Genomic DNA, 23,930 nt, shown 5'->3' on the forward strand with positions numbered 1-23,930 from the left:
CATGTATAAATACTCAAATAAACCTACGGGTGTTATGACGGCTGTTTTAGGAATGTCGCAAGGTTCTACCGGAATTTGATGATATGCACGTTTTAAATCAATTTTACTGAAAATTGATTTGCCGTGTAGTTCAGCTGCAAAATCCTGAATATGGGGTATTGGATACCTGTCAGGTTCTGTAATGGCATTTAATCGTCGGTAGTCACCGCATATTCGCCATTCACTGTTATTTTTTGGTACCAAGTGAATTGGACTGCACCACGAGCTTTTAGAAGGGCGACAAATTCCTTGATCCACCAATTCCTCAAATTCTCTCTTAACTGCTGTTAATTTATCAGGTGGCAGTCTACGAACTCGTGAAAAAATTGGAGGACCTTGAGTTGTGATGCAATGTGTGGTAGCATTATCCTTCGGAACAACATTGGTAGAAGAATTAGTTAGATTAGGAAACTTTGATAGTAATGCGTGATATTTCGTGTTACCAGTTATTGCTGTTATGCCCGTGCTAGGATGGGATGTGTGTTTACCACGAACGCTGTCTGAACTAATGCGATCAATCAACAGATTATTTTTGATGTCGAGTAGAAGTCCGTAACGTTCGAGAAAATCCGCTCCCAAAATGGGTCTTGATACATCAGCAATAATGAAACTCCACCGAAATTTTTGTCGAAATCCTAAATCTAAGTTCAATACGCGCGTTCCATAGGTGTTAATTTCCGAACCGTTTGCTGCGAATAACGTAACATTTTTATTCGAAGCAGGTTTGAGATTTCCAGTAGCAGGAAGAACCGAAACTGTAGCGCCGCTGTCGACCAAAAATTTGAGACCCGAATTTTGATCCTTAACCCTCTGACTGCTCAATTTGTGGACCGAAATCGCTTCAAAAATTGTGTATTTTTTTTTTTGCATATTTTATATCTATATATATTGGAGAATTCAAAAATGCATTTTTTCTTTCTAGAAAAGATTTTTTATATAGATTTTTATCATGAGAATCTAAGTTGCCAGAAAAACCAATTTCAGATGTAATCATCAAAAAAAAATTTTTTTAAAGAAATTTCAATTGAATTACAGTTAATTTCTATCTATTGCATAATATAAAAATGTAAAATGTATAAAATTTAAAAAAATATAAAGCACTGAGAAAAAAATATCTTAGAAATGTAGTTTAGTATGATAGAGTTCGAAACAGGGTTCAAGGCAAAGTCCAACTTCACAGTCTTTGCACCAGATTCGTGTTTCTTTGCGAATTTTTTTTCCATTTGCATCCTTTCTTGAACAGCAAACAGCACACTGTCTTCGAGGCTCTCTTTTTATGGGGTTAGGTGGTATGTGGCTTGCAAAATGACGAGCTGTCAATCTCAAAGGGTTCAGAGTAGAACTCGGTCTTCCAGGACAACCGCTTTTATCACTATCAGAATACTTTTGGATACTTTCTTCAACCATTTGCAAACGAAATTCCAAAAGCTTTATATTTTCTGTTGGGTTTTGCTTTTTGTAAAGTACGTAGGCATTCCACAACGATTGATCTAAAAACTGCCTGAAAATTTTGATGTAATACTTCCCCTGTTGTTTTCGGAGCGTAGGGTAGTAGGACATTTCTTGGTCGCATAAATCGACGCCACCCATTGTATTATTATAGTCACAAACGACAACTGGTTTCATAACAGTCTTTTTAGATTTGCATGTCACCAAATAAGAGCTTGCATCATGAATAGTACTCATAAGGCAGACACTCTTCTTGTCCTGCCACTTCAGGGCCATAACTTTGCCTCTTTGATAAGCAACAATTTCACCCTTGGGGACTTTCTCTTTTGAAAAGTTGACAGGGAGGTCTTTTCTGGTTTTATTCACTGTCCCATAAGTGTCCGTCTTTTCTGTAACTAAGATGTCTGCAAGCTGTGGAGACATATAAAAATTATCAATAGTGACACAATAACCTTTTCCCAGGAATCGATCCATCAAGTGTAAAACAATTTTGGTGGAAACTGGATATTGGCTGTATTTCGGATTATACACTGTTCCATCACCTGTGTATATCAGGAAATCGGAAATGTATCCACTCTCTGCTTCACAAAGAACGAAAAACTTCAAGCCAAATCTTGCTCTTTTTTTGGCAATAAACATTTTCCACTTGAGCCTGCCTTTGAACCGCATCAAACTCTCATCTAAACTAAGACTTTTCCCTGGTATATAGACTTCTCGAAATTTGCATTGAAGATGTTCCATTAGTTCATAAATTTTATTCAATTTCGGCCATGGGTGTCGGTCTTTATCAAATTCCTTATTATTAGTAAAATGAAGAAACTTCATGAGCAATAAAAACCTATTTTTTCCAATTACTTTTGCAAAAATTGGTGTGGATAATATTTGACGCTTAGACCAATAATGCTCTTGTTCTGGCTTCTTTATGACTCCTTGGAGTAACAAAACTGCAAAAAATAGTCTTAGTTCTTCAACATTCGTTTCTGTCCATTTTTTCCAGCGTGATCGCTCTTTACAAACTGTTTTATGGGTATATTGTTCAGCGTATCTATTGGTTTCTCGGACTATCATTCGTAATATTTGATCATCAAAAAAAAGTTCAAAATAATTCAACATACTTGCATTGTCAGCTATATTCACAGTAATTCCCGGATTTCCACGAAAAGGAACTGAAGGGGGAGGAGGAGGAATATTCTTCATATCAATTTTGCACCACTGCCTAACGCTTTGCAAGTTTATTGAATCATGATCAGATTCATCGCTATATGAGGAGCAGTCCGAAAAATCTATATCACTATTACTATCAAAACTAAAATCACTTTCAGAATCTGATAAGTCATCAGGAATATACAATCTGTCAATCGCTGAACGTTTTCTAGCAGCCATTTCTGATAAAAAAGCGGCAAAAAGTGAAGTTTGAGCGGTAATACCACGTGCCTTCAAATGCCGCAATTTAGTTGACAAACTAACGACATCTGTTGGCCAAAACGTAAATTAAACGTCTAATACTGTATATTATTTATTTCAGTGGTTAAACGGGGGAAAAACGGGATGCGCTTCTCAATAAAGGAAGAAAAACACATGCCCGCGGAAATCGCGGGATGAGCAAATTTTGCTACATTTGAGTTGCCCGTGGAAATCGCTGGATGAGCAGCCAGAGGGTTAATGAATAAGCGACTATGAGTCTCACCCGCAGATTTCGTCGCATAAAGCTGCGAGCTGACTAGTTTCCCTGGAAATCACATGGTGGAATGCACCTATGTGCTTTATCTCCAAATTTGTAGTGAAACCAGCATTTTGTAAATTTTTTGCGCGTTGGTTGCGCTCCCTAGATCGCGATCTAATACCATGCGAAAGTTTGTTAACCATTTCAGTTAAATCCACAATGCGAGCTTCCAATTTACTAATTCTATCATCGGAATCTTTATGGATAGAAGAAACAGAAGGTGTCATTTGTGAGACTTCCGCAATTTTATCAGCCACAGTTGCCAAGCCATCTAATTTGTCGGTACTCGCTGACAGAATCTGTTGTGCTGTTACTGGCAGGCGTTGTAGCCAAAGCATTTTGAGAACATCATCGGAGAGTCTCTTAGAAGCCAGTTGGGTCATTTTATGTAGCAACTGTGAAGGTTTCTGGTCACCTAATGTCATATCGGAAAGTAGAGTGCGAATACGAGCAGTTTCCGATTCTGCGAATTGACTGATCAAACGTGCTTTTATTACCGCATAAGGATCATCCCACGCAGGATTAGTGATGATATCAGCGACGTACGTCGAGAGTTCACTATCGAGGGAGGTGACGACATAATGGAATTTAGTTTCAGATGACGTAATGGACGCGATAGAAAATTGCGATTCTAAATTCGAGAACCATAGCTCAATATTATCACGCCATAACGGAGGTGGCTTAACTGCCACTCTTGAAAGTTCCTCTGTATTCGGCATCGAAAGTTTAGTATGCGTCAACGAAACTAGCGTGGTTTTAGAAACGAGATGAGAAACCTTCAAAAGTCACTTACTGTGCTGTTGCGTTGTCTGTTGTAATCCGAGTTCACCACTGTAGAGAAATGGCACACATTGTGGATGAAATGTATTCCGACTCCAATTGATGAAACGGTTGATCATATTTAAGTTCATTTAATTTTAGAAAACTATTTACATCGGTTAACAATATTAATTTCACATTACAAAAAAGAGAAACTATACACTTGCGCGAGAGCAACACACTCTGAGAAAGAAGTAGGTCACGCAAGGGAAAACAGTTCGCTTGTCCCCTTTTTTCGCCTCTGCCTGCCACACATCAGGAGGTGCGCGTAAGGGGGCGAGAGATGACGCCACATACTCAAGGCCATTAGATAGTGTCCCGACATCTCCAAAGGGGTGCGGGTTCATGATGCAATGTGTGGAGAGGCGGATCAGTGGGCGAAGCGCCCCCGTGCGTCAGCGCGAACAGCGAGCCATCATAACGAAATAAGTTTTACCCCTAAATACTTATTACTATTAATTCATTAATAAGGGTTATTCACACTAATAATTATAACTATTGAACAATTATTAATTAATCAAGACGGGTGGGGAACTATTAAGTTATTGATGTTAAATTAATTCATTTAAAACGGGCTTTAACTGGTAGGAGTAAATTAATTATGAGCGTCAATTATTTAAATAGCGTCAAAACCTCATCATGCTGGTTATTTCGTTTGTTAATTCATTATTTGTGTATAATTATTAAATTATTATTCATAAACTAATAAGCATCAGAAACTAATAAGTTCATGGTGATTAATTGATTCATTTAAAACGGACTTTGACTTGGTAAAAATCCGAAATGAAAACATTTACAAGCGTTTTATGAACTTTCACCAACGCACCTTGATAAAACCCCAGTCTCCGGGATTTTATCGTGACATATGAGCCGCAATAAGTAATATGATAAACATGGACAATTTAGTCGCTATACTTTCACTTCATAAACTGACATATTCATTAAGTTGCGTTCCCAGCTAGATGTAATGCATCAAAAATAATTAGCTTCTTCCGCAAATTATTTCATTCAATACAATAATCCACACAGTGGCGTCGGAGCCGGGGGTGCTGTGGGTACCCAAGAATCCACAGTAATTTGTGGCATGGATCCGAGCACAAGCTAAAGACGAGCACCCACAGTTTAAAAACACTTCCGACGCCCCTGCATCCACATAAGCTTCATGTTTTTGAAAACCGAAGCCATTACAGAGGTTGCAAATGATAAATTTCCCCCCTATAGCAAATGGTAAAAAAAATTCTGCATCCATAACTACTACCAGCAACAGCACAACACTAATGAAGACTGACAAACTGACGAAAACTTTCGCAAAAATAATTTTATATAAATCTTTTATAGTGTAACTAAAATAAATAAATTTTATAAAAATCTTTTGTAGTGTAATGTGGTCCATTTCCTTTATAAAATAAATTTGAATATAAAATTTATAAAAGATTTTTGTCAAGTTTTATAAAATAGGTTTGTCAAATTTTATAAAACTTTATCAAACTTTTATAGTGTAATACCGGCCTTTTTTGAGTTTTGCTTCAACTGCGTTTTGACAACCCTAGAGTCAGATTGAACCCAAATCAGACCATTTGTGTTAACCCATTGAAAAATTGTAGTTATTGTAATGTTAATCAACTTGAAAGATGGCAACACGTATTTTTAGATTGCCCAACCTATGCATAATACAGATGGTGTGTTGCTGCAATAACACACACAATGCAAACATTTAAACGTAAAAAATATTTTCACGCTGATCAACGTTGAAATTAAACATATTTTTTATTTTTTACGAGATGTTCACTGTTTGCAAACCCTGCATGAAGATAACTGAAATCGGATTGAGGAAGAGACATATTTTTGTGATCTGACTTACGAAACCTGGCTGGAAGGGATGCATGAGATAATTCGCTGTGTCCCATGTTTTAGAACATACTTATTTTTTTTCTTTTTGTGTATTAAACCAGTGTTGTCAATAATATGAATGTTGTTGTGGATGTATGCATTATGTATTTTACTGTACTGAGCTATATGCTCAAACAATTAAAGTTGATTGATTTTCTTATGTGTTAAAATAAATTTTCAGATTTTAAGTAACTGCACGCCATTTGAAAACTTTCTGTAATTGAAAGTATGTTTGCCACGTCAACGGTTATCCACTGCGAAAACAATTTGGGACAGCCCGTATTTAGCTACTTATTAATTACCAATGGCCACAATGTTTTTAAAAAATTATAATAATTTGTTTGCATTTTGCTCTGAAAAACTTATTTTAAGTGCGAACCTAAAATGAAACTAAAAGTATTATCAATTCTCAGGAAGGGTGGTTAGTTTGCCCATAGTAACCCCTCCAATTGGCCAGGCAAAGATCTGGAGAAATCGCGGAATGTTCAATTATAAATTTATACAAATACAACGCCACAACAGGCAAAATGCCCAACGAGGTGGGTGGGAAAAAGATGCCCATAAAAATATGGACATATATTTCAATAACCCAATTAAAAATGCAATTAATAAAAATTATAAACAATATATACACATGATAAAATATTATACAATGTCCATAAAGAATACTTATGGTTGCCATATTCTAAGTATGAATAGCTTCTCGATTTACCCCAACATGTTTATCGTATTTCTTTTTAAACGTGTCAATTGTGTTACAATTTACTACCTCCGGGGGTAAGCTATTCCATTTATTAACAACCCTATTAGAGAAAAACTCCGTGCGACACCATAACCTAGCATTGTCCCTCACCAATCGATACTGGTGTCCCCTCATAAAAGCAGTCGATTGGCGGTGTACTAAAAGTTCATGGTCCATCCTATCCATCCCATTGAAAATTTTGAACACTTCGATCATATCTCCTCGACACCTGCGTTCATTCAATGTAAACATATTCAAAAAATGAAGTCACTCTTCATAACTCAAGCCTCGTGTGCCAATAAGGGCACGCGTACCTCTTCTCTGCACCCCTTCAACCAAGTCTATGTCCCTCTGTTGGTATGGTCTTCAAAACCTTACAGCATACTCCAGTCCAGGACGAACTACGCCTCAAGAAAGCGGAAGAATGACTTTAGGAGAACGCGAAGAGACCTTTTTTGAAAATGAGACCAAGCATTCTATTCCCTTTTTTGACCACCGCTAAACAATGTTCAGAAAACCTAAGTCGCTCGTCAGTGAGAATTCCCAAATCGGTGACCCTAGTTGCATCCGGGATAGTGTCACCATTCAACTCGTAAGAGAACCGGGGGGTGGTTCGAACCAAAATGAGCGACCCTGCACTTATCAACGCTAAACGTCATGCTCCATTCATTTGCCCACGCTGGAATCATGTTTATGTTGGTCTGGAGCAACTCCCTATCGTTTTGATTCCCGATCACCCCCATTAGCTTCACATCATCTGTGAATTTGCTAGTTTATCGATAAAAAGTGTATGGGGCCAAGGACACTTCCTCGAGGAACTTCACTTATGACGCCTGTCCAACCAGAGAATTCCCCGTTCACCATAACTCGTTGCGACCTATCCCTTAACCACGATTCTATCCAATTCAGCAAGTTGCCCACAATTCCAATCTCGTGTAAACGCTTCAAGAGTTTACCATGTTGGACACGATCGAATGCCTTCTGGAAATCAAGGTAAACAACATCTAAATTTTTGCCCTTACCCAAAGCCTTCGTCACGTGATCATAGAAGCAAAGGAGGTTAGTTACACATAACTTTCCCGTCCTGAACCCATGCTAATTATCCGACAATACATTATTCTCGTCTATCCACTTCACGAACTGCCTTTTCATGATAATTTCCAAAATTTTCGAGAGGGAGCTCGTCAAACTCACTGGACGATAATTTGACACCGCTTCTCTACTACCCTTCTTAAATATCGGAACAACATTAGCAAGTTTCCAATCCCTTGGGACGATACCCTCAGAAACACTACTCCTGTATATTTGTGCGACTGGCCCCAACAATTCATTAGCACATTCCCTGAGGACCCTGGGATAGATATCATTTGGTCCTGGTGCTTTGCTTGCACATACATTTCTTAGAAGATGTAGGACCTCCACGTCTTCTACTTGAATATCGTTGAGGGTTTTATTACCCCATGCAACACCCGTATATCGAATATCATTATCTCCATTAAAAACCGACGCGAAAAAATGATTGAAAGCACTACACATGCCTACATTGCTCTCTAACAACACACACACAAAGAGAAGTTTTTTAGAATCACATCTCTCAAATATTAAATTTATCTGAAAAATTTCAAATACAATATTTTTAATCCAAGCAGTGGAGGAGATGTTTTAAGGCTTTGTGATATTTTCATATTCATGTTCTATATAGGGATATGCAAATCAGTAAGTATAAGCACTCTCAATGACAGCTACGGAAATCACGAATCGAAATTTCATCATGGTTAAACGTATTGACAAAAGTGTATTCGATCGCTGGTAAATTGTACGTGCGACAAAAGCTGGGTGTTCAATTTTAGCAGCTGCGAAACTTTTGAGGTTTCCACGCCGTACAGTAGCTATGTGTACCAAGACTGTATGAAATGTAAATAACTTCAGTTTTTCAAAGAGAAAACAGTGATCATATAAGATAATTTATGATGGTAAGAGTAATTTATTCTCTGGATAAAAGCGGAGGTTCACTAGCATGGTTGAAGAGAAGGGTGAGAAAAATAATAAAATAGCAAGAACCATTTCCGACAAATGACTCCAGCATTAAATGTAAATTCTTCGACAATCCTATGCACAAAGGCCATGTCATAGCAATAGTATGGTAAGTCGATCACGAGAGGTACGGCTATAAGGCTTCAATTCGCAAAATCCCGTTCAAGTGAACCGTGAATCACTGAAAACGTGTCATCTGGTCAGATGAAACAAAATTCCAACTATATCATGCCGATGGGAGAGTGCGTATAGGTAACGGAAAACTCATGATGTATCCGTTTGCCATACTGTGATTTTGCTGACATTGGTGGTGATGTGAGTTTCAGGGAACAAGCTTCGGAATTTTCAGCATTACTCGTATCCCAATGACTCAAGAAATATAGACATTCAAGATGATCATTCAAACCCCATTTCTCAGGAACTGTTTTCAAATAATAGCACTGTTTTCCAAAAAAATAGTGCTGCATCCCATCGCTCACCAGTAGCAGGTAATTGACTCGAAAAGCATTCTGATGAGTTTGCATCACTTGATTGGTAACCTAGATTACGTCATTTGAATATGATCGAGTACTTAGGGGATTAGCTACAACGCATACTTCGTGTTCAAAACCCACTATTGAGCTTTAGGTTCATTATGACAGTCACTTCTGGATTCCTGAAGGTCAATACCACCATCTCAAGCCCAGTGTACCTGATTGATTCACTATCATACCGCATGACTGCTGTTTTTTGAGCTAAATGGGAACCAGCACCCTACTATATCAGGCATGAATAATAATTTGTATTTTCAGTGTTATTACCATTTGAGACATTTAATTGCTCGAAAATATAAATGATGACATAAACGGGGGGGGGGGGGGGGTTGGAAAGGATCATTTTTGATCGTTTCTGTCACACCACGGTCATTTTCTGCACACGAGGGCTAATTAGACTGGGACCTCCAATTTCATGCCGATTCCGAACATGCCTGCCGATAAGTTGGTGCGCTTACTCCTCGATGTGGGACTCCCTGCGGTAGCAATCTTTTTCCGTGGTCATGTCACCGTCTCTGTTGTACCCCTGTGTCTGGTTTGGGAAGGCAAAACATACTCAGAGAAACACCATTACACGTTTCGAAACCTGTACAATTTTTATAAAATATATATATATATATAAATATATATATAATAAATAAATAAATAAATATATATATATATCTATATGTATGTGTGTGTGGATAAAAGAAATATATATAAGTCTTTAAACAGAAAACTATTTCAATTCATTAGTAGAGTGTAATTACAAATTCTGCGAAATGAAATGACAACTTGTATTCGATTTGTTTTTAAAAGTTTTTTGTTCATTTACATAAAAGGAAGTAAAATCGTCAGTGTTAAAGACACTGATGGCAACGCTTAGAGAATGGCATGTGTCAGTTGACGTGCATCGAATGGTTGGATTCTCGGTTGTGTAGCTGTCAAGCGTATTTTACATATTTCTGTATTTACATCATTTCATTGATTATCGTATACACTGTACAAAACACTGTTAAATGTGTCTTTTTCGAGAGCTTATATCTTTACTGAATTTCGAAACACTTAGCACAAGTTTTCGTGGCTTGGTCTGACTACAATAAAACGAAGAAACATTTTTTATGGTGTTACTATGTGTGTGCGAGTTTGACCTTCATGATTTTAGTGTCATTATGCGGCTTTCATTATTACCCCAGTATTCTTATGCAGTTTAATACATTTTTATTTTGTTACTTTTACACGTTTTCTCTTCCTGAACAATTGTAGTCAGCCAGAAACATCCCAATGTCATTCGACAAGATCTCAGACAATTCTAAGTAAAAATATATCAATCGTACTAATATATAAAAAATGATATGTACGTGGCGTAGCTCTATACGTTATCTCCAGTTATGACTAATTTGATCATCAGTCAGATAGCAAAATTGGCATCAGATCAAGTCTACGTTCACTCTAACCTGAAACAAACTGCAGTGGTCCGTATCAAATGCTTGACTGCTTATGAAATACGCGAGAATAGAAAATCGATGGATTTTTCTCGTTATTAGACTTCTTCGAAATTTTGCATTCGTAACATTGTATACAGTCCTGCATGTACCGATTCATTAGAAATTTTGCAGAGGAATGTGTACGAGGTGCATGTAGTGAGTAAGTATATACACGTTTTAGAAATAAATCATAAATTTGAAATATAAATGTTTCGGAAAACTTTCTTTAACTGTTATCCGCTCGTATATTATCGAAAGTATGAACTCAAAAAATGGTTTTACAAAATTAAGAAGAATTTAAAAAAATTGTTTCACTTAACCCAGAAATTAAAAATCTATCCAGTTGAGTTACTTTTTCTGATTAAAAAATTAACACATTGAGTTCATTAAGAATCGCAAAACTGTATTTTCGGAATACAAAATAATAAATTATGAAAACCAACGTGGAATATTCTGTATGAAAAAGAATCAGTTGATTTTTGCTAATCTCAAATAGTTTTCTCAATCAATAGTAAATGCTCTGCATATTGTATATCAAGTTCAAAGCATTCATCGCATAACAATCAAAAATATTCACAGTATACTGTTATAAACGTAAAAATAAATTTTCAAAATAATTAAAAGTTCAGGCATAAAATATAATTTTTGATTAAAATGTATAACTTTTAATCAAACATTGGGGAGTCAAATCAGTGTCTGGGGAGGAGACTATGAATCAAATTTATATCCGATTAACATTTCTCTAAATAAAATATTACGTACAATGTTCCATTCAAATAGAGCTCGTTATCAAATGATTTTCACTTTAATCTCAGCAAATTATATATGCTTAAAATATTGTTTATACAGAGAAACCCCTCTTTTGGTTTGAAATCAAAACTGGATCAAGCCCGGAAAGCTGACGGGGAATTTCCTATCACATTCATAAACCCAAGAAAACCATTTTCCAAAAGCAGTTTCATTATCGCCCCACCCCCTCCCCCCCCCCAGAAACAACAATAACTTAAACCGTGATTTAAAAAATGATAAAAATTTAAACTCCTTTAGGAAATCGATTATCCACTTATATAAATAAATAATATAACCCACAACTCTTCTATATTTTAAATGGAAAATAATTAGTTTCGGAAACCATTTTAAAATTATAATAAAGTTGAAATTGACACGTGATTGGATTAATTGTGAAAACCATGTTTAAGGCTACGTTATTCACCCTGCTTTATATATGTGCTTGCCACCAACATAAATATTTTATGTAGTTTGCCTTGGACGGATCGCACTGATCCCTTAGGCGCAACAAAAGTGGACCATGTATGTTCGTATATCTGTCGTGTTGTATTTAATTTATGTTTATATGTATTGTATATGCACGTGTGTATGTATGTTAATAAAATTTCAGTTTCAGTTAAATACCCATCAATATTTTTTAGAAGCATTAATATTGTTGAGAATTCAAAAAAGAACTTACATCATTTCAGAAAAGTGTGATTTGAAACATCGGTAACTAATGCATAAAAATAAACGAAAAAACATTCGTACCAACAAGTTGAAGGAATACAATGGCATTCCTACTCCGTGCTCGTCTGAAATCAACTCGACACCTGTATTCACCTTCATCCTCCTCCGAAAGTGATTCCAAGTATAGTATGGAAGGCGTTTCATCCAGACTTAATGCCACTCTCGATGCCACAGCCTCACCTGCTACGTGACGAGCCTGTTCAACGCTCGTTTTACGTGCATCTACACTGTAAATCGGTTTCGTAATGTCATCCTTGTACCACAAGATCAGTGCCACTGCATCCTCATCTGCAGTCGGGGTGATGTTGCATGGAAGAGCAGCTCTGTTGCCAATCACTCCCATTACACTCGTTATCGTTTCTAAGAAAAAATATTGATAATAAAGAATGGAAAAACAGTAAAATTATTCAAATATATGTATGGACGACTTTTATATAAAAGAAACCAAGTGCCATTAAATCTCAAAACTGACTAAAAGCTATTTAAATTTATCTTCGATTCAGTTGGTAGTTGCTTCAATTGCATACACACGACATTACAGCCTACTCTTACTGTGGTGGTCGAGTGGTCATAGTGACGGACCCGGGTTCGAGCCCCACCGTCACCACAGTGGTGGTCGGCTGAAGTTGGTTTTCTGTGGTTCCCAACTTCGAGGCGCAAATGCGAGCCGATCTCCCCGTTAAAAAGTCTCGCCACAGAGAGCAACAGTCCTACAAACAGTACAAATATTCAGTCACTTCACTTCTGGGATATAGATGGCAGCACTGAAAAATCATACGCAACACTAGATACGCACTCAGACAGTTAGGTACACACACTTCCAGCACAACTCACTGGGTAGTAAATTGCCTATGGCAATAGACCTGAGTTGTGCTCGGTTTGAAAAAAAAAAAGAAGCCTACTCTTAGTGTGCCCAAGTGGCGCAGTGGTAGAGATGCTCTTCTTCCACTATGAAGGTTGCCATCAAGGTCCATGGGTTCGAATCCGGGAAAGCAGAAGCAAGTTCTTTACCTACCGAGCCTAGGGCGACCACCGATGGATGGAGCCTTCATTTCCCACCCAACTCCACTGGTTGGAAATTGCCGTATGGCGATATATGACCGGAGTTGGCGTGCGATAAAAAAAGTAGCCTACTCTTGGTTCTATTTAGATAAAAAAAACATCCCACCTCTTTGAATAGTTCAGATGTCAGTATATATTAAAAATGGCGCTTGGTTGCTTTTACATAAAAGCCGTCCACATGTGTAAAAAAACACACACATATTATATAAAGTCAATTTATTTATTCACCAAAAATGCAATTGTTAGTGTGGACGGATAGAGTTTCAATTTCTCCTCACAAAGTTTTATAGATTTTCATTGTGAAATATAGTCAGCACATTTTATGCAGTAAAACCTGTCAACTTGGACGCTTTTGTATCCTGGGCACCTCATTATATTGAACGGATGGGAATGGAACTGGCCATAATCCTTATATAATAAGGATATTTGATATAAAGGTATTTATAAAGATATATATAAAGATATTTGATATAGCGGCCAATAATCCGTTATATCAAATATTTTATAACGCAAAATGTCGATAATACTGAAATTGTATATGTTGGACAAAAGTCTAAATTGGACAAATTTTGATAGAACTATAAGTAACCAACTTGGGTTTCACTGAACAAATTATGAAAACATGATGAACTTTTTTTACATACGAACAGTTTTTTGTCTCGTCATTATGTACCAGAAGCTAAAGTTTCAAGCTGATTCGGAGTGATTACGCTTGGAAGCATATTTTCGCAACTGCACCACTATTCCGTTATCGTACAATGCTTTACAATGAAAAGTTTTATTCAGCCAAACACGTCGCTTCTTGATTTACGATAATTTCCATTACCGTACTATCACACGAACTGTACTTTCTGTCTCCATATGGCTCCGCTGTGACTACTACTGCAATGGATTTTGAGGAAATAACGCATTTAATGCTGAGCAGCATAAACAGACACTGATTACTTTTATCCGCGCAAGGAAAAAATGAACATGCCGTGATCAATGATAGTGAATGACTAATCTCTTTACTAAAAGTATATTTCTCTGCAGCTTTAGCTCAATATTTCTCGTCTGCATTACCATAACTGACCGTGTATCAGACTATGAACTCTAAGGACCAATACAGCTCGGTGAGATCACCTTATTGTTTCCCGCTCTCCTTCTAACAAAGAAAATGTAAAAAATTTATATCATGCTTTGCCGACTTTTAAAAAAAAGAGTATAATAAAATATAAATTATTAGTACCAAACAAACATATGTAATAAAATTACTAAGACAAATAATGTTCTAAAGTGTTATCCGAACATAATTCGTTGACATCTTTACTTCCTTGATACTTAAATGAATATCAAATATTTAATCGTTCTATATTTACGATCAACCACATGCATGATACTTTCTCACACAGCAATTTTCAGCCTATCAATCATTTTTAGTCGATTTTCTGTCAAAAAATGCATATTGATAATGTATTGTATTGTAAAATAAATTGGATAAATTTTTCTACACTAGAATTTGCAATATTTTTCCATAAAAATTAAAAAACAATTGAAATCGGGATCCACCTGTAACTGTTTGAATATTTCAGTTTGCACTCTCAGCGTATACATTTGTTGGTTTAGCAAATAAAATCGTTTATATTTCATCAAAACAGCACGATTACATACTAGAAATGTCTCGAAACGGAATGCAGACGTACCTAAACAAGCCTACCTTGTTTGCACAGCTGTCCGATGAAAAGGTGCGATAAACAAAAATATATCGCATAGTTACGCGAGTTGTCGTTGAGGCTAAAACCAAACTTGGATCTGTATATAAACTTCGCCCAAGAATATTAAGAAGTCACCAACGAATAAGGCAAATATACGAAAATACAAGAACTTCTAAAGCATTTCGACACACAGTGGGTGTCATCCTAAGAGGAAAAATATATTTAACCCCAATCACGCTGACTGAGGATCTCACTTGGGTTGGTTACCAAATCTTAGCTCTCGGTTGCTCTGTTGCTCAGTGGCAAAAAGTACGCCTATTCACTTCAAACGTCGTGGTCAGGTTGGAGCATTAGTCTTCCACGCAGGCTCTCAGCTTCATTCTGCCGACGACGTTTAAAGTGAAAAGACGTCGAATTAATTACATATGAATAACATGAATTAAATATCTGAGTACCACACATTGTTTGTATACTTTTTCTTAATTGAAAGTATGGTTCTAGGATGAACGGGTCACCAGTAAAATGTCATACATCCTGTTACCTATGCACCCTGTATATTAGTAACTGAGAGGTTTATCTGAGCCATTTTGACGATGTTTTTTTGATAATCCGACAACCGATTGATTTTTGAGAATTGTGAATCAGCAGCCATTTTAATGCGTTATTTTTCAAACATGATAATGTTTTTTCCCCCGAATGTTTGATTTTCCGATTTATTTTCCTCTCTCTCTCTCAAGATATCCACCTAATACTTAGTTTTATTTTCCTGTATTACTATGTTCACTACAATACAGTCTATTTTTAGGTCATTGATGAATAGTTTTATTTTTCCCGAGCAGTGAGTAGCAAACAATATATCCCAAGATGTTCTAAGAAAAAGAATACCATAGGCTCTAAGGCACAGCTTCTTGCTGTGTGTCAAAAATTGTTTGTATCATATTCGAAGTTGATGATTTTGTACTAGCAAAGAAAAAAAATTTAAAAAAAAACCAACAAAAATCCTGAAGGTGACTAAAGATGATTAAAAAGACTTGCAACATAAATAGCTACAATCATAAAATTGGTTTTAAATTCTTCAAATGGCTTCATAATATTCTTAAAGAAATTGAAAACAGCAAATCCGGCATTATCATCAACAATAATGTCAAAGTTTTGGAACTTCTCAAAACAGATAAAATTAAATCCATTGAGACATTTGATTTTGAAACTCTTTCACTAGCATTCCACATAATGAGATTCTTAACATCTGTGAATTTCTCTTCAACAACAATTAACAATGCATAAAAATGGAAAAACACGAATGGTTGAATACTGCAAAATTTTGTATTTGTGAGAACTTTCTCTTTTTAATGGTATTTGCAGTACAAACAAATCACAGGGATTCCTATGGGGACTTGTTTTTCAAGTGCTTTTGGAAATATTTTCTTCCATTACTTTGAAAACAAAAATTTAATTTCTTAATATTTCTGTTTTCAGATACATTGATGATTTAATAATCTTCAACTACACTGCTGGCCACCGTAAATGCAACACCCTGAAGGAAGCATGCAAATAATATGAAATTTACAACATGCATTAGCGGAGGTGAGATATGCAAATGATTCGAATTTCAGCGCAGACGCACATCACGCGCGCCTGTGGCGCCACTTCAAAGCGCTATTTAAGGCTTGGAGATTTCGACGATTTCAAGTACGGCAATTGTGTTTTTCTTGTGTTTTTTTCAAAAAAACGATCATCTTTTGATCAAGTATCCGAGTTCGACAGAGGAAGGATAGTGGCCTACCGAGATAGTGGATTATCTTTCAGGGAAATCGGTAGTCGTGTTGGACGAAACCAAACAACTGTAATGCGGATATGTGATCGTTGGATGCAGGAGGGTACGACGGACCGACGTGTTCGATCACATCCACCTCAGTGCACCACTTCACGTGATGACAGGCGTATTGTGCGTATGGCAGTGACGAATCGCTCAGCTACATCACGAACCATAGCACAGCACATTCAGTCTGTACCGCATCATCCCGTGTCTGCGCGTACCATTCGACGCCGTTTACAGCAGAGTGGTCTGTCCGCAAGACGTCCATTGCTTCGTCTACCCTTGACGCAGAACCACAGACGTCTCCGCCGCCAATGGTGCGATGAAAGAAGGATGTGGACGGCACAATGGAATGAAATTGTCTTTACTGACGAGTCACGCTTCTGTCTGCAACACCACGATGGTCGGATTCGAGTCTGGAGACACCGTGGAGAGAGGATGCTGAACAGCTGTGTTATGCACCGCCACACTGGTCCTGCACCGGGTATTATGGTATGGGGCGGTATTGGATATCACTCTCGCACTCCTCTAGTACGCATTGCCGGTACTTTGAAAAGCCAGCGCTACATCTCCGAGGTGTTGGAGCCAGTTGTCCTTCCTTACCTTCAGGGCTTGCTCACAGCCATATATCAACAGGATAATGCGCGACCACACGTGGCACGCATTGTCCAAAGGTTCTTCGTCAATCGCCAGATTGAATTGCTTCCCTGGCCAGCTCGCTCTCCGGATCTTTCGCCGATAGAAAACATGTGGTCCATGGTTGCTCAACGATTGACCCAGATTACATCCCCAGCTGCCACACCAGATCAACTTTGGCAACGCGTGGAAGCTGCTTGGTCTGCTGTACCCCAAGAACACATCCAAAGTCTCTTTGAATCAATGCCGAGGCGTGTGGCAGCGGTGATCTCCAACAATGGCGGCTACTCTGGCTACTGATTTTGGCAGGAACCACACTTCACAGAAGTCTATAAATTTAATCATTTGATGCTTAGTCAACATGTTATCTACAAAATAAATATTGTTGCGATATCTCTTGTCTTTCTTGGTGTTGCAATTTGGGTGGCCAGCAGTGTACAACAACTTTCACGAAATCAGCCAGCAAGTCTATCCTAGAACATTAAATCTGAAAAAAAAACTAATCACAACAATAATCAAGCTGATTTCCTTGACTTAAAAATAAACATTGCTAACAATATGATCTCAACTGGTATCCACGACAAAAGAAAAGACTAATTTCAAAGTCAATTTTCTAACCAATCACAATTCAAATATCAGCAAAAACGTTTTCAGGAATATTGTATTTTCTCAGGTTTCTCGCATCAAACATATCTGTAATAATACCAACGACTTTAAAAATGCTTTCAGTAGTCTCAAGAAAATCTTAATATGCAATGGGTTTCCTCCTTACACCAATAACTATAACTGTTCAATTTGAATACAAACTAGGACTAGCGCATGGTATGCACGTGCTACTTCTGCATCTATTTTCTATTTTTCTATTCTTTATATTGACTGCTACTTGGCTATTTCATAAATTTGACAAAAAAAACATTAGTTTTGGCTTTGTATTTTGCCGACCTTGAAGAAATTTAACTAATGGATATAATATTTCCACTGCGTTAGGCACGAATCTCCTATAGGAATTACATATAGGCTTAAATTCTGCGTAATTGTGTCACATTTTCTGGACGAAGGAAATCTTGTATTACTTTCACGCTATCTGAAAGCGGTTTAATTGCCTACTCCAAAACGTTACAGCCTAATAAATCAATATTAGAAAAACACCGAAGATGCATGTTGATGGTGTAAGACTTAAACCATAATGATTAAGCCTATTGAAAAGTTCGCGCAGGTGCTTGAGATGTTCTTCCTCTGATTCTGAAGCAATCAGAATATCATCCAGAAATGCATACGCAAAAGCCAAACCGCGAATTGATGATATGCTTTAATTAAGTCACATGCAATTTTTTCCCATGCAGATTTTGATAAATGTAACAACAAAACTCCATAAGATGTGGCGTCAGCAAGTCCCCCACTACGGGGCTAGTGCACCAGCCCTTCTTCGAGATAGAAAAGAGAAATTTCAACGCTGCTGTTGTGATGACGCATGTCCTGTTCTAATTGTACCTCGTGTGCAGAAAATGACCGTGGCGCGACTTAAAATGATCAAGTAATGATGGACCTGGCAAAAACATTGACGGGTGAGAGAAGAAAAAATTTGCTATTTTTAAGGAACCTTTCTTTCTTATTAGTTTTTTTCCAAGAGTAAAACAGTATAAAAGACTCTTTAATGAAAATTTCTACCAACCTCTATTCGAAAGCCGATTACAACACTGTATAGGCATAGACTCAGCAAAACATCTTTCATTAACTTAAGATCTAGATGCACAAAACAATTTGCTGATTATCATGAAGTAATTTGGGTCAAGTGGTAATTAATTAAGTAGAACACAATTCAATTATAACTTTCTTTAACCGATGGAAGTGTTCGCGATGATGGATCATCTGAAGGTGGAATATACGAATATCGAAGGATCAACAACACCAACTGTGTGTTTCCTATATTCAACTCTGAACTAATTAAATCTGAAAAACAGCCATATCTGAAGTTTTAAAATTTATTCCTCATAAGCAAGGCTCATGTGTTTACTTAAAAAAAATTCTGAAAAATGATCATAAAAATGCTCTAAACATTCGAAAAAAATGCCTTAAAAACTAAAAAAAATTCCCCAAAAATGACAAAAAATGCTATTAAAATAAATCAAACTTCTTTAGAAACTGAACGATCATATTAAACTTCTCTCAACATCAACGGATCTTATAAGGGGCATTTGGAGGAGGAGATCTGATCTGATCACTGTGTTAATTTCTCTTCAATTTCAGACGCTCCTGCGGAGACATCAAAAAAAAATTTACAGCCAATAAGTCCACTTTTTCCCCATTATTTTTTTCAAATTTCATGGTAGCATATTGGCCTACCCCACTTTTAGCACACTGACTTTATCGATATCATTAATAAGCAACATACTTTTCTGCAGGGACTGAAAGGTGGAAACCAGAATGCTGAAAATTTATCTTATGTACTTCATCAGTTCTTAATATTTCTGTTAATACAACTTATTCCCAAAGCAAAATAAAGCTTACGGAATCTTACTGCATGCAGCATTCTTGAGGATCAAAAGCCCTCAATACGAATTTACAGATTTCAAAATTCCCTCTGTAGTAAATGAAAGTACTATACCATGTTCCCTTTTATAAAATGAAAATTCATGTTTCTCATCCCATATAGGACATCAGAAAATTTCCTGCATTCAGTTTCATTTATTGTTTGGTAAAGTGTGGCCAACTCTTGGAATTTTTAATAAATACTAAATTTACCTGGAACTGATTCTGTATAAACTGTGTTTGTCATCTATAGAAGGAAGATACAAAATACGTGATGAAAGTAATGCACTTTTTTTTTGTTTCAAAATTTTTTGTGCCTACTTTTATATTCTGAAAAATTTCAAAGATGAAAAATATCCTAAAAATGTCAAAAAATGCCCTAAAACCTGAAAAATGCTTTAAAATTGAAAAATGTATTGAAAAATGAGAAAAACATGCAAATGTCATCAATATCCGGGCCCTGCTCATAAGTAACTGATAATTTATATTTACTTTTCTAAGAAGCCATCCTGTCAGTATAAATATGCTGTATTCTCTGTTCAGCATATTTATGTATTCTCAGCATTTCGTATTCTCTGTTCATTCTAACTTACGTCCTGATGTATACAAAAGCACATGCGCGATACTCAAAATAATTGGTTGAAGAACATCTCACCTCTCATACAGTAAAAAACCACCAAAAATATAGTCCTTTGATCGTTTACCCTTCGCATCATAAAATACATCATAATTTTAATTTTTTCAAGTGAAACTTCTTTAGCGACGTGAGAGTACAATTTTTTGAAGGAGAGAAAATTCATCACAGAAAGTGAAACACTTGCTCTTTCCTCAAAACCGGTTCCGTAGAATGGTTGATTGTGTGATGAAGTTCCGAGACGCAGATGGGTTGTGAAGGTGGGGACAGAGGCAGCTTAAGCGACGGTGCAAGGAGTGCCGTCCGGGTGCGGTACAACTGGGTGACAGCTTAGGTTTTAGTGAGACACCAACTTTTTTAAAAATCTCCAATACTAAAAATTCACATGACCAGAGGCAAATTTATGGTTTAGCTGGCTGTTGCCTACAAAAAATTTTGCCGCTTTTCTCACATCCTTGTCTAATTTTCTTGGCCATTTATTTCTTAAATTTGCCGGGCTATAGCGAGCTGAACCTATAAAATTACCCCTGTTTCGTAGTAACTTTTCCCGTGATTCTTTCCTTCTTGACCTGGTCACTTGATTTCTAGGTCATTTCTTGGAAACTCACATGCTTGCAAACTCCACCTTTTTTGGTCTCTCGCTCTGACTTAGTCCCTCTCTCTCTCTCTCTCTCTCTCTGTAGGCACAGGCGGATGTATAGTTTTGCAAATTTCGGCAACCTTCTTCCATTATACTAATATTATTGACCACTCACTTCTCGAATTTTTGGCTATAGCCCACTGAGCCCCTCTGTAAATACCGCTCTCTACATGATATCATGCTTTTGAGCCAAGCCATACCTAGCAGACAAAGTTGTAGAGAAAAATTGCGGACAGAGATTTGGGACAAGTAGTACCAGAAACTATAATTTGCTCTTCCACAAAGGCAAGTGTGCATTTTGATGCCCTCATCTAGTAATTTTCGGAAAAACTCAAATGAAAGCAAATTGAGAATTCGGAATATTACTTGTCCGATCTCTGGATGGGTTTTAAAATAATTCTTTAATTCTTGATTGTTCCCATCCATTCTTCACCGAGCTACCCCTTGAGAAAGAATTGCATCTGGACCATCTTATTTTCAGTATGCTAGGGTGACGGTAGCGCATCTGACTATTGATGAGACATGATATGAGATATATGATATTAAATTATGAAATTATATTGAAGATATTTACAGGTACATATTTACATTAGATTAAGAGAGACGCTGTTCAATAGTCTCTATACTTGTTAACTAGGAGAAGACCCTTGAATTGCTTCATTATGAGGACTTGAAGATCGACTAAGAGTGGAGGCCTCAAGTCAAGTCAAGTCAATCATTCTTCAAATGAAGAATTTCTCAATCATTAGCGTTTTGCCGACGACATTGTTGTTATCAGCAGTAATCCAGACGAACTAGAAGAAATGATAACAAGCACTGGCGAAGGCAAGTATTCAGGTGGGCTTTAAAATGAATAATAAAAAAACTAAAGCCATGTTCAACCCCTTTGCGTTTAAGTAGGACAATCTTGCTGAAGAAGTAGAAAGCTATGTATGCCTGGGACAAGAAATTACCATGGAAAACGGAATGATTAATAAAATAAACAGAAGGATCAGGATTGGATGGAGCACTTTTGGCATCTGAAACTGTGTAATTCTGAATAGTCGCATGGCATTATGCCTGAAAAGAAAATGTTTAACCAGTGTGTGCTACCAGCACTGACTTGTGGAGCTGAAACATGGACACTCACAAGCAAGACGATGCAAGGCTACAGACACCACAAAGAAGCACAGAAAGATGCTAGGCATCACAAGGAGAGACAGAAAACGAATCACCCGGAGAAGGAATCACAAAAAGGTATATGATACCATGGAAAAAATTAAAAATTCTAAAATGGAAAAAAAATGGGCTTGACATATTGAGAAAGACAGGATACATGTTGTAGTGCACTGAGTGCTGTATTGCTTATTGTAATGCAGTGCTTATGGATTATTGTGGCTCATTGCGTATTATGGTGCTTTGTTTAGTGCGGTGCATCGCGGATTGTGCGGTATTGCGGTACATGAGGTATTGTGCTGCATTGCTTATTGTGGTGCACTGTAAATATTGGCCTATTGCGCATTGTTATGCATCACGTATTTTAGTGAATCACGTGCCATATTGCTTATTCTAATGCAATTCTTATGGTGTATTGTATTGTGGTGCACTGTATATTGTGGTGCATTGCGTATTGTGGTGCACTGTATATTGTGCTGTATTGCCGATGGGTTTTTTTTGCTTATTGTGGTGTATTGCGTATTGTGCTTAATGTGGTACACTGAATATAGTGGTGCATTGCTTATTGCGGTGTTTTGAATATGGTGGTGCACTAATTATTGTGCTGTATTGCCGATGGCGGTGCGATAAGCACTGTGCTGTATTGCCGATGGAGGTGCATTAAGTATTGTTCTGTATTGCTTAATGTGGTGCCCTGAATATAGTGGTGCATTGTTTTTTGTGGTGCACTTAATATAAGGCTGCACTACTTATTGTGCTGCATTGCCTAAAATAGTGCATTGCTTACTGCACCGAATCGCCGATGGCGCATTGCGTATTGGGCTGTATTGTGCTTATTGTGGTGTACTGCAAATAGTTGTGCAGCGCTGATTATGGTGCATTGCTTGCTTATTGTGTTTCAACGGTTATGGCGTATTGTGGTGCTTATTGCGATGTATAGTGGATATGGCGTATTATGGTGCTTATTGTGGTGTACTGCAAATAGTTGTGCAGCGCTGATTATGGTGCATTGCTTGCTTATTGTGTTTCAACGGTTATGGCGTATTGTGGTGCTTATTGCGATGTATAGTGGATATGGCGTATTATGGTGCTTATTGCGATGTATAGTGCTTTACTGCGTATTGGACTGTATTGTTTATTATGGTGTGTGTTGCGTATTGTTATGCATTACATGTAGTAGTGCATCGTGTACTGTATTGCTTATTATAATGCAGTACGTATTGCGTATTGTGGTGTATTGCGTTTTGTGCTGCATTGCTTGTTGTACGTACATCGTGCGATGTATTGCTTATTATAATATCGTGCCTACTGCTTATTGTAGTGCACTAATATATGGTGAGTGTGGTGCATTGCGTATTGTTATGCATCAATGCAGTATGCGCATTGTATGGTACATTAAGTATTGTGGTGCACCGCTGATTGTGTTGCATTGCGTATTGTGGTGCAATGCGTAGTGTTATGCATAAATGCAGTATGCGCATTGTATGGTACATTACGTATTGTGCTGCATTGCGAGTTGTACGTACATTTTGTGGGGTATATTGCTTATTA

General features: G+C 37.2%; 1 protein-coding gene across 5 annotated transcripts in view; it reads right to left on the reverse strand.

Moving 5' to 3' along the window:
- The window catches only part of LOC149072102 (neural cell adhesion molecule 2-like), a 396,536-nt gene that overhangs the window by 243,599 nt on the left and 129,007 nt on the right, over positions 1-23,930 (reverse strand). For 4 of the 5 annotated variants that reach the window (XM_089247386.1, XM_089247385.1, XM_089247387.1 and 1 more), the window contains exon 2: positions 12,235-12,573. In XM_089247386.1, coding sequence (XP_089103512.1) covers positions 12,235-12,573 — 339 coding nt within the window. Of the gene's footprint in view, positions 1-4,004; positions 4,206-12,234; positions 12,574-23,930 lie in introns of those variants that run through there. The other variant, XM_089247389.1, reaches the window with a different exon arrangement.

Source organism: Pholcus phalangioides, unplaced genomic scaffold (assembly GCF_987345545.1).
Source record: "Pholcus phalangioides strain wild (caught in Gottingen) unplaced genomic scaffold, Ppha-v1.0 ptg000017l_1, whole genome shotgun sequence".
Lineage (NCBI taxonomy): Eukaryota > Metazoa > Arthropoda > Arachnida > Araneae > Pholcidae > Pholcus > Pholcus phalangioides.